This window comes from Manis javanica, chromosome 1 (assembly GCF_040802235.1).
Source record: "Manis javanica isolate MJ-LG chromosome 1, MJ_LKY, whole genome shotgun sequence".
In the NCBI taxonomy this organism is placed as follows: Eukaryota; Metazoa; Chordata; class Mammalia; order Pholidota; family Manidae; genus Manis; species Manis javanica.
This window is the reverse complement of record NC_133156.1, coordinates 162,041,870-162,057,033: the sequence shown is the minus strand read 5'-3', so window position 1 is coordinate 162,057,033 and position 15,164 is coordinate 162,041,870. Positions and strand designations below refer to the sequence as shown.

General features: G+C 39.8%; 1 protein-coding gene across 1 annotated transcript; it reads right to left on the bottom strand.

Annotated features, from left to right (window-relative positions):
- Positions 1-2,474: 2,474 nt before the first annotated feature.
- Positions 2,475-14,259, bottom strand: LYG2 (lysozyme g2). Its single transcript, XM_017657130.3, has 5 exons — positions 14,196-14,259; positions 9,793-9,933; positions 8,839-9,035; positions 7,909-8,047; positions 2,475-6,535 (listed from the first exon to the last, which is right to left on the bottom strand). Exons 1-5 carry the CDS (start codon positions 14,236-14,238, stop codon positions 6,417-6,419), a joined length of 639 nt encoding a protein of 212 aa, XP_017512619.1. The 5' UTR covers positions 14,239-14,259; the 3' UTR covers positions 2,475-6,416.
- Between the last annotated feature and the right edge of the window lie 905 nt (positions 14,260-15,164).

Below are 15,164 nucleotides of genomic sequence, written 5' to 3'. Positions count from 1 at the left end.
CAGAAAATTGAGGCATTCAACCCTTCTTAGTGTGCTAAAGCCAGGACCAATTAAACAGGAAGCGGGATTCCTATACTTCAGCCAGAGCTGTGTTGGTGGAACCCCTGAGGACACTAGGATAGGCAAACATCAGAATCAGATGGCTTGGGCTGTGGACTTCCTTTTTTCTAGTGTTCCTCACTCTTCTTACCCCAGATATGCACAGTGGAGGTACTCACTGTTCTCAAGTTGCTCTCCCACAAGTCTCCTGCCTTGAATAACTCCTACGTGGGCCTGTTCATTTATGAGAATACCCCAACACTCCTAGAATCAAAGATACTGGAGCTGTAGTGACCTTTAGAGGCCATCCAGTTCAGCTACTCATTTTACAGATGGGGCAGATGAGGCCCTGAGCAATGCAAAACTGGTCCCAAGACACAAACCGATCAGAGACAAGGTCAGCCAAGAGCCTGCCCGGGTCCCATCTCTCAGGTTCATCTTGGGGTGCCCAAGGTGGTACGTGATGGATCATAACAGATAATGAGTATATAGGGAGACAATAGCCCTAATTACCAATGACAAGTTCTTGTGTATATAAAGTTCTGGGTTTTGATCTGCCTTTGGTAGCCAAGTGAAAGTGCTTCCCTTAATAAAGTAACTTTCATTTCAGAATGAAGAGGAGGGGCAGGGAGCAGTGCCATTATTGCATGAGAGAGAGATTTGTAGGCAGGAGGGAGTCTAGGTACATCATAGAGGTAAAGGGTGCTGAAGAGTTATCCTCCTCCCCAGGTACCTTTGTCGTTGAGCTTCCCTAAGTCTCTAGGGAAACAAAGGAAGACAGAAGCCTGGTTTTGCTTCCATTATCACAAAATTTTCACTTGGTTCTCTGTCCTCTTGGTGCTGGAGCCTCCGGGCAATTGGCAGGACTTTGGCTGAGGGTCAGAGAAGGAAAGGTTCTCAAGTGATGACAGGTATATTCCCCAGGACAGGATCCTCCCTGATTCTCTTCCTGTTCAGCAGTCCTTACCCCCGGTATCCCCCAGCCAGAGTCAGGGAGGGCGTGGAGAGCTTTGTGACTATAATTTCCTTTGGGGAATATCGTTCAAAATCATGATAGCATTTCATGGTCTGCAAGGGTAACATACACTTTCAGCGGTTCCCAGCTGTTCTAGACTGGGCTCCCCAGTAGTAGATTATGAGATGGGAAATTTGTGAAAGGAATTTATTTAACAAATGCTCCCATGGGAAAAAGGTATAGGAGAGTGGGCAAGGGAATCAAGTAGATTTTGTGAGTCATTTTGGCTCAATTCCACAGCTAGTAGCCCTGGAGGTGGTGTAGGTCACTGAAATAATTAGGAGCAAAGGCACTGACGTATTGATATATTACTCCCACCCCATCAGTTATTGTTTATGGTCTGTGGAGTGGGTTGGGGAGGGTGATAAATTTCTAGAGCCTCCAGATATTTCTGCTATAGAGGGCAGCCCTCTGACAAAAACACCCTGGTGCTGACTCTTAGGAGTAATAGTAAGCAAATGGCTGATGAGCGTGACAAATGATAAAGGCATCCAAGGGGCAGAATGCTGACAACATCTGTTATGTCCATTCCTTGCACCACTGAGGTCTATATCTGTTACCCATTAAACTCACTTTCCTTATATCTAGCATGCTTTCTTCAGTTTTTAGAGTAAAACCTAGACAAAGAAGATGATTGGTATAAATTAAAGCTCCCGCTGCCTCAATTGACCCCTAGGCCATTCACCTTCTCCCCCACTACCACCTACCCAACATCTGCCTTACCCTTTCCTTAGTGCCTCCGCTGGCCTGAGTTGCTTCCCTCATAGGATGACCCAGACCCGCGTCTCTGAGAGGTCTGGGCCCTTGTTATTGTGCTTCTGTCCTGCTGAGTTGTAGCTGCCAATTCACAGTTCATATACGGCACATGAGCACCAAGAGACAACCTACTGGATCCTCTGAGTCCTAGACATACTCTTCACCAAGACTGAAGCCCAAAATAAACTGTAGACTTTGGATGGCCATGATGTGTCCATGCAGATTCATTGATAATAACAAATACAGTGCTGTGGATGTTGGGGAAAGTTGTGTGTAGGGGGTGGACAAGAGAATGTATGGTAACTCTCTCTGTCCTTTCTGCTCAATTTTGTTGTGAATCTAAAACCTCTCTAAAGTGTAGCTGATTAATTTTAAAAATCCTAACAGTTATTTTTATGGAACTTGACAAGCTAATATAAAATCTATGTGAAAATGCAAGAAGAGGGATAAGGTGGGGGCCTTGCTTTACCAGAAATCAAGACTTACAACAAAGCTATACTAATTCGGATAGTTTGGTCTCAGTAGCAGTAGATAAGTAAACCGATGGGCAGAATAGATATTTAGAGGTGGTACTGCAGGGAAAGATGATCTTTTCAACAAATGTTTTTGAGAGAATTTTGGATACCCATAAGGAAAAACATCTAAATCGGATCTCTAAATCACACAATACTGAAAATCCAGTGCTCCATAAAGCTGCATGTGAAATACAAAACAATCAAGCATTTAGAAGTAATGCCCAATATCTACAAAATCTGAGGATAGAAAATATTTATTAAAGGGGACATGAGAAACATTACAAATAAGGTAGTATTTATGTAAGGTATTTAGTGGAGTCAAAATCATGGAGACAAAGTAGAATGGCGATTCTGTTCTAGAATGGAAGGGGAAATTGGGAATTAGTGTTTAATTGGTGTATAATTTACAAGATGAAAGAGTTATAAAGACGGGTGGTAGTAGTGATTACACAACATTGTGAATGTATTTAATACCATTGAACTGTACACTTAAAAATGGTTTCGATAGATAGTAACTTCTATGTTATGTGTATTTACCACAATGTGTTATGTGTTTTAAAAAATTGAAAAAAATTAAGCCATACAGTGAATGCATACTTTAACAATATCCTTTAGTATTCCATGCATGTTTGGTGGAGTTTATTCTTCTTGACACTTGGAGTAAAATATTAACAAAACTTCATAAAAAACAAAATTTCACTTTGGAACCAAAAAAAAAAAAGAATAAGGGAATATATGGATGCATGCATTAGACCACAATAAGATATTTACTTATTTGTTGCAAATATCTTCTCTGGGTCTGTGGCTGGTCTTTTTTGATACTGTTAATAGTTATTTTGCTAAATAGTTTTATTACCTGTACTCTTCTGTATGTGTATTATTTTACAATAAAAACTTTTTAAAAACAGGATTTTAAATCCAATATAATTATAAACATGAAATGCAACTAAAAAGAAGTAACTGACCATTCCACTCCCTTTTGCACTCAGCAAGCAGGGAAACTAAGGGCTGCCTCCCAAGCTAAAACCCAGTTGGACTGGCAAGGGGGAATATCACATCAGTTACTTTCAAGTTTCTTAACTCTGTAGAGTTTTTTAACTTTCGAAGGTCCCTTTCTCTCAGGAGTCCTGTGTCCTTGTGACCACCCCTGGCTTGCAAGGCCTCTTATTCTGGGGACCCTGCCACTAATGATCACTTAGTGATTTCTCACATATGATCTCCTTTAGTCTTCACAACTCCACTGAGGTAGGTCTGACTCTTAAGCCCATTTTCCTAGATATGTTCTCTTAGCATAAGGCAGAGAAAGTAGGGGAAAGAAGTGTCTGCTTCCATATCTGTGACTCCTAATGATCTTCTCAGCACTGATGCTTAAAATCTTAATCTTAAATGCTTAAAATTGATGGCCAAGAAAGATAAAGGATAAGAATGTAATTGTGAGTTAGTCCAGCCAGGGAAATTTTTTTTTAAATTTTGGCTTGAAAATGTATTTATAAGACAATCATTCTTCATCTTCCAGTGAGAGCTTAGCTTTTAGAAAAGTAAAACAAGGGATATTTTATACATAGGATGAAAACATTGAGCAATTCATTATCCTTGAAGAGGACACAGGCAAAAAAAAAACATAAAGAAAATTGAAGATGACTGAAATGTAATGTAATATGTAATATGTAAAAAACATATGTGATGGAGGCACATCTGAGTCTACAATTAATTATTGTTCTCAGTAAATCTCTGGGAATCAACCAGGACAGTAGATTGGGATCATTCTATTATATCTAACTAGTAATTCTACTATATAATGGAAATCATGAGGCATGATGAGGCTTGTGTGTTATTTCCAGATTGTTCTTACTGTGTTGTTAGGTCATAGAGGAAAGCAATCTTGGAAGGATATTCCCAGCCTCCAGGTATATCTAACCCTGTGAAGCAGATGCTGTAAGTGCCCTTCCCATGTCCCTAGAGATTTAAGGATTCTCAGCTGATTTCCAATGCCATATCTGCCTCTCTGTGCCTACAGCCTCTTGTCCTTGGAACTGCAGAAAAGTGTGCTGCCTATTTGCATGGCAGACCAGAGGAGCCAAGGATTAATATCCCAACAGGCAGATCCCTTGATCAACGGCTCTTAGAAGTTGATGTATAAATACCTCAGCTCCTTGTCCCTTGGGTGGACTAGTTCTGAAGTGTGTGTTTTGTATCATTCCTCCATGTTTCCTTGGAGGGTTGAGCTCCAGTGGCCATCATGGTAGGTGGCTTGAGGACACATGCTTATTGACTAACTTCCCTTCTCTCTGTCACTGAGAGACACCAGCATTCCCTGCACCCCTCAGATGAACTACTTGCACTTGAATCCTTGCCTCAGGGTCTGCTTCTGTGGGAACCAGATTAAGACATGGCCTTAAATATGGCCTCTCCTGTAGAGCATCTCTTGGTATAAAGAGAATACTGGGGGAACAGATTCAGAGTATAAGTCAGCATGCTATTTCTTGTTGTTTAAATTATTTGGAAATTATTTCACCTGGATGCACTTTGTTGCTTCAGTAGTGACATTGAAGGGGCGACTAGATGCAGTGCTTGCCTGTGGGGGGAAGCCCAGAAGAAATCATTCTTAAGCAAAGTGAACATCTAAAGAATGTCTTGGATTGCCCACATGCAGAGTTAATAATAAAAGTATTTAACAACAGGTACAGCATCGTCCTTGACCAATTATTAACTGCCTGTATTGCTGCAGGGCTGTGACACCAGTAGACTACTGGCTTCTCCCAGTGAAACACAGGGATCTCAGTTCTGTGTAGGTTAAATCTTCAGACTTTGCTGAGAGTCTGGGCAGAAAAGAGTTTACTTGGCTTTCTTTAAGAGGTAGGTGGGTATGATTTTGATTCCTCCTCAGAAAGAGAAATGATGGGTAGGAACACTTATCAGACATCTCCAAAGTGAACTAAGGCCCCAGCAGGGGCCACATCAGCAGGGGCTTTGAGAGCTTTACCCTCCAACATTTTATTATTTGTGTCCTCGTTTGAGTATGGAAGTAAAGCAGCAACTGTGCCAGGTTTCCTTCTAGAGAATTGGCTCTTCTCCATTGTGGGCAGTGTGGACAAAACCAAAGAGCAGAGCAGGCAAGGTGTAGGTGTGTCTGTGACCCAAGGTGAGTCCACCAGAGACTCCCTGCTGGGACTGTGAAAGTGGAGCAGAATGATGAAAGGACGGGAGAGAGAGTGTTTGGAGTGAATTTACACAGTGAAAGTGCTTGCTTATTCAGGCAGTGGGGGTGCTATAAAGTAGGTTGCCTAATTTCTCTCCATGTCCTTGACCTTCTTGTTGATTCTGTTAGCTTTTTGGTAGCTTTCCAGTGATTTCCTTTTATTGCTTACATTTTTCAGAATTGGTTAGTTACCATTGTTTGTAACTAATGAATCATAACTAATTTGGGTCCTATATGCTTATCTTCAGCCTGATTTGTGGGGAGTAGACCCCTTGAAAGAGCATGTGGCAGCAACTTCTGAAAATGGAAGAAAAGAAGCCAGTCCCTGGATCTTCAGCAAACAAGAGGAAGAAGATGGAAGAGGTTGGTGTGGACCTGGGGGATGTGGTGCACATCACTTGAGAAGATGAGCTTCACCACGGTCAGCACTCAGTTACTCATAGAGCTAGAATTCCATCCTGAGCTTCTCCATCACCCCACAAGTTGATTGGCTTCTAAGTCACATTCTCACATGCTAAGCCTTAGTGACTTGGGCAAATACTCGGAAGAGGACAAAGGCTCAGGTCAGGCTCTCCTCCTGTTAGCACTTCTGGTAAGACAGGGAGTAGGTGGGCACTGAAATCATGAGCCAAAATAAGGCCTCACTGGAGTATGTAGATGTCACTTACCATAATATTCACATTTACTACAAATAATTATGTGTATTTCTACAGGAACCATATTGTGAACTGCATGGATTTTCTTTTCTTTAGTTTTAATGCTTAGTTGCATTAAGAAAATTGGAAAATTTTCTGTCATAATTGTAACCTTGGCCAGTGTTGGGTACAGCACATCCATATCAAGGAGGGGCCATCTGAGCACCTGCCAACCTGGTACACCTACAGATCTTTGCCTAGAAGCTGTGTCTTCTATAGAATTTAGCTCGGGCAAGAAGATCATTGACCAAGTCATTGTCTATGTCCTCAGGGGTAGCAATGGCATCAATTTCTGACTTATAGGCTGAGAGACCACCTAAAATGAAACACAGAGGTTCAGGTTGAAATGTTAACTTTCAACAGAAATAATATACTAGCATTCCCAGGATGTGAGTCCTCCAGAAAATCTTGCAAAGCAGGCAGCCCTTGATCCTCTTTCTACCTTCCTCCCCTCCTAGAAGGATCTACTACTTCAAGAATCACTGGGAAAATTCCAGATTGCTTTCCTTTTCTCTCTTTTTAAAAGACTTTTGCTTTTGTTCCTGTAAAGGTCATGCTTTGTATGTAGCTCGCGCCTGGCAAAACTAGATCCCCAGCAAATCTTCAGTCTAAAAATGCTTATAACATTCTCTGGGTCATTGAATAATTCATTCATTTATTCATGCACTCATTCATTCATTCAATAAATATTTTTTAACACCTACTATGTGTCAAGATGGGTGCTACAGCTGAGTGCAGGGTACACAGTGGTACTCAGGAAATAAAAATTCCTTTGTAGGGATATACATGTGTGTGTGTGTGTGTGTGTGTGTGTGTGTGCGCACGTGCACACACAAATCCACGTATGTATTTTATCCTAGAATTTTAATCTGCAATAGTTATTTGTGTTTAATGTAACTGCTCTGCTCTGATGTCTAGAGAAGACGACCATTGGTCCTGATCCCAGCCTTCAAGGACTTTGAAATAGAAAATGGAAACTATTCCAAATTAAGGCCATTAAGATGTGGAAGGAAGGAGGCATAGACATACCATAGGTCTGCTGGAGGTAGACTTGGTGTTGCTGGATGTGAGGAGAGAAGGAACCAGACAGTCTTTTTAAGAAAACAGTGGTTTTCTGCCTGGGATGATGGATTTATTATAGCACCTTTCACAGAGACAGAAAGTGCAGAAAAAAGAGCAAATTTACAGTGAGAAGCTAGTGACATAATTCAGTCTGGGAGATGCTGAACTTGAGAAGGTCTGTGATCAGCCAGACAGGTCTCCCCTTGCATATATCATGGTCCTAAAGGCCTGATATCATGTAGAATGGTCACAGAAGAAAATTTGTTCAAACAGTTCAGAAAGTGGTTAACAGTTTCTTGCATCACAAAAAAATATCTCAGAGGAAGGAAAGCATATTCTTTTAAACTATTGCATTAACTCTCAAGGCATCAGTCAATGGCTGGGTAACCAAAAAGAGGTACAATAAGAAACCCAACATCTGGCAGAAGGGGAAATGGAATTTTGGAGGAAAGACTTCTCAAAATAACTCAGGAGTTCAGAGTAATTCAGAGGGTACAGCCTTTTGACAGCTCCTCCCAGGCCCACTGCTGACCTAACGGGAATATTCTCAAGGAGGCCAGGACATCTGTGGCCTTCAGCAGTCTCACTCACAGCTTTTCTAAACAAGGAACCACAAAGACAGCCTACCCTTGAGGTGCTGAGCCACACTCCATGTGGGGAATTTTTTCTGGATTGCCTTAATTTTGTCTGTTAGAATCCCAACAGCTTGCAAAAGGTGTTCTTTGCTGTCCCAATCACCAAAAAGGGGATGAATTTTTTTATTGAGCTAGAAAATTCAAATCAAAATGTCAGAATTTGGATGAAGCAACACATTTTTCTGTTGTTCCTGATTTCTCCTCCTTGTGTTTAAGTTCATAGCCACTGACCTTAAGCCCCCTTCTTTTATGCCCATAGAATCAATTCTGCACTCTTTTATCTTTTTCAGAAAAGAAGTCAGAAAAAAGTAGAGTTTGGGACAGGTGGATATGGCTTAGTTTTTTGGTTAAGCATGCAAATATAAATGTAAATGAAAAAGTTCTTTTGAAACAAATAATTAGCACCCAATGTCTAGACATTGGACATTGGCAGTCAAAAATAAAACTTTTTTTCGATTGAGAATGATAGAAGTCTGGGTTTCTATAGACAATTTAAAATAAAGCCTGGAAGCAAATACCAGATAATTTGGATCCCCTTCCTCCAATTTGCCTAAGGAACAAATTGGTTCAAGTAGGGTTTAATTATAGTGTTTTGATCTGTATGGATGAATTTACTACTTCATGAACCCCTAGAAGACACCTGTAATAATAACCTTTATAAAATTTTCTCAATTTTAGTAACTTGCATATTATTAATTGTAAATTGTAGTTATGAAACTCATAAAATGCTTTTTCTGAAGATATCCAGTAACTGATAAATCTTGACTGAAATACTAGAGACATGTTACGGAAATCCCAGCACAAATTATGCAGAACTACCAGGGTGTTTTGGAGCCTGGAAGTACTGCAAATGGATTTCTAGTTTGAGTTGAGCTTTTGTAAGGAAGGATGAACTGGGCTGATTGAAGTTTCTAGCTTGTACCTGCATCAAGCCAAATTTCAGTCCCCTGTGGTCCCAGCCATCTTGCAGGACGGCTCCACCGTGGCTCTCTCTGGAGATGATGGCAGCAATGAGAGCAGGGTCCACACAATGCCTCAGCCCAACTTCTTTGATCAAAGTCTGGTAAGTCTTTAAAGCTCTCAAATCCATCTCAGCAAATATTTCAGAACCACGGATTCCTAAGTCAATAGAAAATAAACTATTTCCTCTATGCCAGAAAAGAATATTTTTCTAAATCTTAATAAGTTAGCTAGAGCCCCTGACTGCTGCCCACAGTTTGGGACAACCATTCTGGGGCAAATTTTGATGCCTGATTGCATATACCTGGAAATGTCCACAACCCCAGATAGATTCCACTTTTACTCCTTTTCTCATTCTTCTGTTTTCTGCTACATTGGTGCATTGGAAAACTCTTGGGCTAGAAGTCAACCAATCTAACTTTGAGTCTGGTTCTCCCACTAAATACCTAGCTCTGGGCCCTCAGGAAGTCTCTTCTCCTTGCTGATCTGTGAACTGGGGAGGTAGCATTAGATTCACCTTGTGCTTGCTTCCAGCTCTGACACTTTAATACTGGGATAACATGAAGTCTTTGGAACAGGACTAGAAAAGAGGATGTACAAAGCAAGAGGCTTGCTCAAAATGCTCATGCTGCAACATGAAGTAAACAGAACAAACAAAAACAAAGATAACTTAATATTTGATTTAAGCAATTGTTTCAATCCATAGAAATAAACACATTTGGACAGAATTTGCAAAGAATGGGGGAGAAAATGAAGCAGTTTGTTGGGTTGGTCAGGATTCTGTTTTCTTCTAATTTTTAACTTTGATATTGTTGCTGTAATAATGATACTTTTTCAAAACTAAGCTACTTCTTAAGAAAAAATCCAAAAATGACTAAAGGGGGAAAGCCAAATGTTTGCTTTGCTTTCCACTTACCACAGTTCATTAACCTGGTTATATCACAGGCCACGCCAGAGGCCTCCATGTCCATGATGTCACCATAACAGCCATGGTACAGGCGGGGTTGCAGGTGAGGGTTCATTGAGTGAGTGAAAGGGTAGGAGCCCTTGGAAGTGCCTGGGGGACAGAATGATAATTCACATGAAGTCTGTGAGAAAATTTTGCTTGAGTCGCTATAATGAGCATGACTAAACCAAAGGTGAAGCCATAGACTTAGTCCTCCTCCAGTCCCTGCCATGCCCCCAGAATGGTTCATGAGACAACACAAAACATTCCCCCTTCCCACTCTACTCCTACCTTAAAAAAGCTTTCATACAGCACTCAATCTAGAGTTCTAAACAGGAACTTTGAGAGAATGTTGACTTTCCCTTTGTTTAGGAAGATAAGAAAGAAGAGTACCATCAACTTAAAATATTTGTTTTACATCATGTTGCTGTGAAGTTGAGTTTCTAAGTCTAATTAATGAAATTAGAAATAAAATTCAACATGCCATAAAAATGTAAATTAAATCTATTCTTGTTTTTTATTTTATCTTTATCAAGTGAATTTTCTGTCCAATTCTATTTACTAAAGGTAATACAGAGCTTTTCTGTAGGTTGAAAATTTTGTTCTAGTAGTTACTAGGATTCTTGACTTGTACCTTAAGATTACAAATTTTTGTTAGAAGAAGTTATATTGTTAAAATGTTTGATGTTAAAAACTATGTCATTTCACTTAGTGCTGTAAATGGTTTTTATTAAATGGAGAGGTGGATTTTACCCATTCACTATAGATCTACTTCTGACTAACTTGGCAGTATAAAGAGACTTTCTTAGAATTATGCACAAAACCAGTAGAACTCTTACTTATAAGTATTTATTTTAAAAGAGAAACAAAGCAGCTCTAAAGACTAACTTTTAAAAGCTATGTAATTTTTTAAAAAGCAAAACCCACCAAAACAAATACAAATACAAAATCTGTTCTTTCCCATCTACAAACAGGCAAAAAGAAAAAAAGATTATAAATAGGCCAGAAAGTCAGAGAGTGTAGCTATCAACTAACTCAGGATATAACGAAAGTCTGTCTAGATGATAAAAGCAGCAGAAACCAGATCACATGTAATTGGAGTGAGGGGGTTGGGAGTAAGGGTGCAGACTGAAAACACCCAGAATCTGACCACTTCTCAGCACCTCTGCTACCACCATGATCCAATCACCATCATTGTGCTTCTGGATCACTGTAGCAGCTTTCTAACTGGCCTCCCTCCTCCACCCTTGTGTCTGTTCTCCCCCAGATGCCAGAGTGGTCCTGTGGAAACACGAATAGGATCATAGCAGTGTTCTACCTTAACCTTCTAGTGGTCTTCCCATCTTTCAGAGGAATGGTCAAGCCCATCTTGTGTCCACCCAGCCCTACCTAGATCCGGCCCTCTGCTCACTTTCCTGCTTCTCCTTCCCTTCCCTCACTCTTCTGCAGCCACATTCTTCTCACTTGTCTTCAACATTGCCAGGCTGTTTCCTCCTCCAAGGCCTTTGTATCTGCAGTTCCTGGCACCTAGAATGCTACCCTCCCAGATATCTACATGATTTGCTGCCTCACTGCCTTCAGGTCTCTGTTCAAATACCACCTTGTCAGCAGAAGATAGGAATAAATAGTTTATTAAAAAAGGAGGGAGACAGAGAGAGAGAGAGAGGGAGAGAGAGAGAGAGAGATAGGAAGGAAAAGAAGGAAAGGAAAGGAAGAAAAGAAGGAAAGGGAAGAGAGGAAGAAAGAAAATGATCCCTAAACATATAAAAAGGTGCCAACCACTCTCAAAAGAAGAGAATGACATATTAAAATATCACTGAGACACTATTTTACCTATTCAGTTGGCAAGAATCCAAAAGTTGAACAATGTACTCTGTGGGTGAGATTGTGGGGGCACAGGCTCTGTGGAGGGGAAGTTTGCAATAGGCTATTGTTTCAACACTTTATAACAGTAAAAGAGGAGAAACAATGCAAGTGTCATTAATATAGGGACCAACTGAATAAGCTAAGCTGCATCCACACAGCAGAGTAATGCAGCTATAAAAACGTACATGTAAAATTATCTCCAGGTACAGAACAGTATTTACAGAATTTTGTTTTTTGTTTAATAAAGGGGAGAAAATGTGATTGTGTGTATGTGTGTGAGTGTATTGTGTAATTTATATTTTCAAAAGAAACAATACAAAGATGAACCAAAAACTAATACAAATTGTTAGTTATGGGGGAGGGTAGGAAGAGGGCAGAGGGGTCAGGAATAGAGGCTAGGCTTCTCTAAATGTACCTTTCTTATAGTTTTTATTTTGAAGCCATGTAAATGTTCCCATAATTTAAAGAAATAAAATTAAATTAAAAAAAAGACATCCTGAAAAGTAAAAAATAAGCAAACCTAATTCTATATCAAATTGGAAACTTAATTATCACATTGAGAAGAATTATTTCAAGTGATTTTTCATATGTCAGTGTAAGTACATACCACTGGTGGAGTCCATCCTATGAACATAAAGAATCGTAGGAAAATCTTAAACTATACTCACAGTCTCATTGTAGTTTGGTAATATTGTTATATATTTGAAACTATCATATACAAATAAATAATCATGTTAATGTCATTAGGAACAAGGATTTTTAGCATAAGACAGCAGAGGTACAAATATAAAACCAATGCAAAACCCTGGTATTTGTAAACATTAATGTGAAATAGTATACATGCATTGTTATTTTTCTCTTTAAACATATATATTTTCTAGTTCTCTCCCCTGAAGAGCTCAGGAAGAAATGACAACTCCATAGCAGTGAAGCACCCCTAGCACCTAAACTGTGGTCTCTAAATATCATTTCCTGCTAAGAGTCGCCAGTGCTCCTGGTCTGGGCAGGAAACGTTCAAGATGAGCCAGGAACATGTGCCCCTTGTGCCAGAGCTGGTCTTTATATGTTACATACAGACACATACTAAAAAATTTACCCGTGAAATGATTTGATGATGTGGATTTCTTTAAAATACTCCAACCTCCCCTCAAAAATGCAGAGATGAGGGATAGATAAAATATGAATGGCAAAATATTGAAAACCATAGAAGCTGGGTGATGGGTATATGGGAGGTTTTTATACTATTTTTTCCCATTTTATATGCTTGAAATTTTCTACAACAAAGCTTTTTTTTAAGTTACCTTATTAAAGAGCCTTTCTTGCCTAATTACATTAAAAAGGCAATATGCTTATGCCTCATTCCATGCTCATAACCATACATTAGTGTATTTATGTCACTACCAGCTGACATATCTTCCTTCTTTTTTTTCTTCCTTTCTCTCTCTGTCTTGCTGTCTCTCTCTTTGCCTGTTCCTCTCACTAGAACATTTTCTTCAGTCTTATCTTACCCAGTATCTAGAACAATGACTGGCATAGAGTGGATATTCAATAAATATTTGTTGAATGGATAAACGGAGGATGGGAAGAAAAAATTATCTAAATTATCTGGATCAAGTGTCCATATATCAACAGGTTCAATTTCTTTTTACTGAGGATTCAGCCTTTGCTGTGCTCAATGTGTGGCCCACAGGCCGGGGGCATGAATGTGATCTGGGATGCCTGTTAAAAAAAATGCACATTTCTGGGATCCTCATACTAGGTCTATTGAACCAGAATTTGTAGGTATAAGATCAAAGAATCTTCACTTAAATCAGGATTCCCTGTAGACTCTTACGCATACTGAAGTTTGGGAACCAATGCTTTGAGGGGATTGAAATATGACCATGGACTTTGCACTACTTGTGTTGGCATCATAAACACACAGGCCCTTCTTAATTATAGTTATCTTTCAGTCAGACGCAGTAGCTCATAATTAGTCTACTGGCTATATAACTCTGCTCCCACCTGGAAATGAAAGAAGTAAAAATTTTAAACCATGTTCCCTGGCCCTTTGGCCATAAGTACCTGGAAATTACTGCTTTTCAGTAGTCTCACTTTTCCAAATTTAGAATTAAACATTTTAGAAACACTTTCTTCTCAATCTTCATTCTATTAGTAAAGACAACTTGAACATTGTTTACAGTGGCTTTTCATTTTTCTCAGGTCAAAGTTTCCAGGTTTCCTTATTCATGGTCCCTTGCCACCTTGCCAGCCTCCCTTTCCAGCCTACCCCTCAGAAATCCCCTCTTCCGTTCTGCTCACACTACCTGCTCGCTGCACTTCAAACACGTGTCTTGCATTTCTGCCTCTGTACTTTTACTAAAGCCCTAATAAATGGAGTGTAATTAGATTAGAAGGAGAGCTCTCTCCCCCATTACGTGTGATCATTGCTCTTTCTGATTCATGGCTGTGCTGGATGTTTTTGTGGACACCCTTTGAACAATGCTAAATGTCAGTCAATGACTTACCAATGAGGGCAATAAGACCCCAAAACAGGATAGAGGATAGCATGGCAGTGAATCTTATCCTAGAGCACCTATGATTTGAAAGAGAAACTTTAATTAAAACTTGAAAGTTTCTTAAAGTAAAGTCACTTTGATTTAAAAAAAAGTTTGGGTAATTTCCAATTCAATACCCTATTTCCAGTTCCAAGATATTCTCACAGATTCAGCATCACGGTTCATTGAATCACGTCTTTTCTAAGCATAAGCTCCCAATGCATTTACTCCAGTTTCTTACTGCCATAAGCCTATGAACATGTTACATTTGTTACCCACCCCCACACACATACTCCTATCCCGTCTCCAAGCTTGATCATATCGTTATTTGGTTGCCATTCTTGTACTACAGTCTCCTCAGACAATCAAAAGAAACCACGGAGAGGAGTATTACAGATCACGACTCAGAAGAGGTTTGCTGTGCTCCGTGTCTTTCTCTGCTGACTCTATTCTTGGTTTCATTGAAAAGGCAGCTCGTGCATTTAGCAATCAGACTACAAGAAGGCTAGCACCTACCTGGTTTGTGACCTTGCAGAGAAAATCCCCCCTCTATCTAAGTTCTTCCTCATTCAGCAGCAACCCATACGTCAGGCCTTTACAAAGTGGTGGCCTTTGTCCTATAACATAGGTTTAACAATTTGAGAATACACTACTCAGTAGATCTCTGAACACCACCTGGCTTGAGTCCGAGCCGACTTCAGTGTGGCTCTACCACTGTGGAGGAGTTTGCAAGAGCATGTAGACTCACCTGCCTCTTCTTACCTTCATCCTGTACCACTGATCACTAGAGGAGCTTTATATATGCTTTAAAGCCCTCTCTTTAAACCACTGACCTCATGAGGTCTGATTATAATAGCACTTTGGACTTAGGTTGCCCTTTTAATAAAAGGATTTCAAGGTGTTTATTAACCAATATTAATTAATTAATCTAATGAACCC

Coding starts and splice junctions, on each gene's coding strand:
- LYG2 (XM_017657130.3), bottom strand. CDS start 14,238: ATGCTATCCTCTATCCTGTTTTGGGGTCTTATTGCCCTCATTG. Junction 9,934..14,195: donor GGGTCTTATTGCCCTCATTG/GTAAGTCATTGA, acceptor TCTGTCCCCCAG/GCACTTCCAAGGGCTCCTAC. Junction 9,036..9,792: donor AACCAGGTTAATGAACTGTG/GTAAGTGGAAAG, acceptor CTATTGACTTAG/GAATCCGTGGTTCTGAAATA.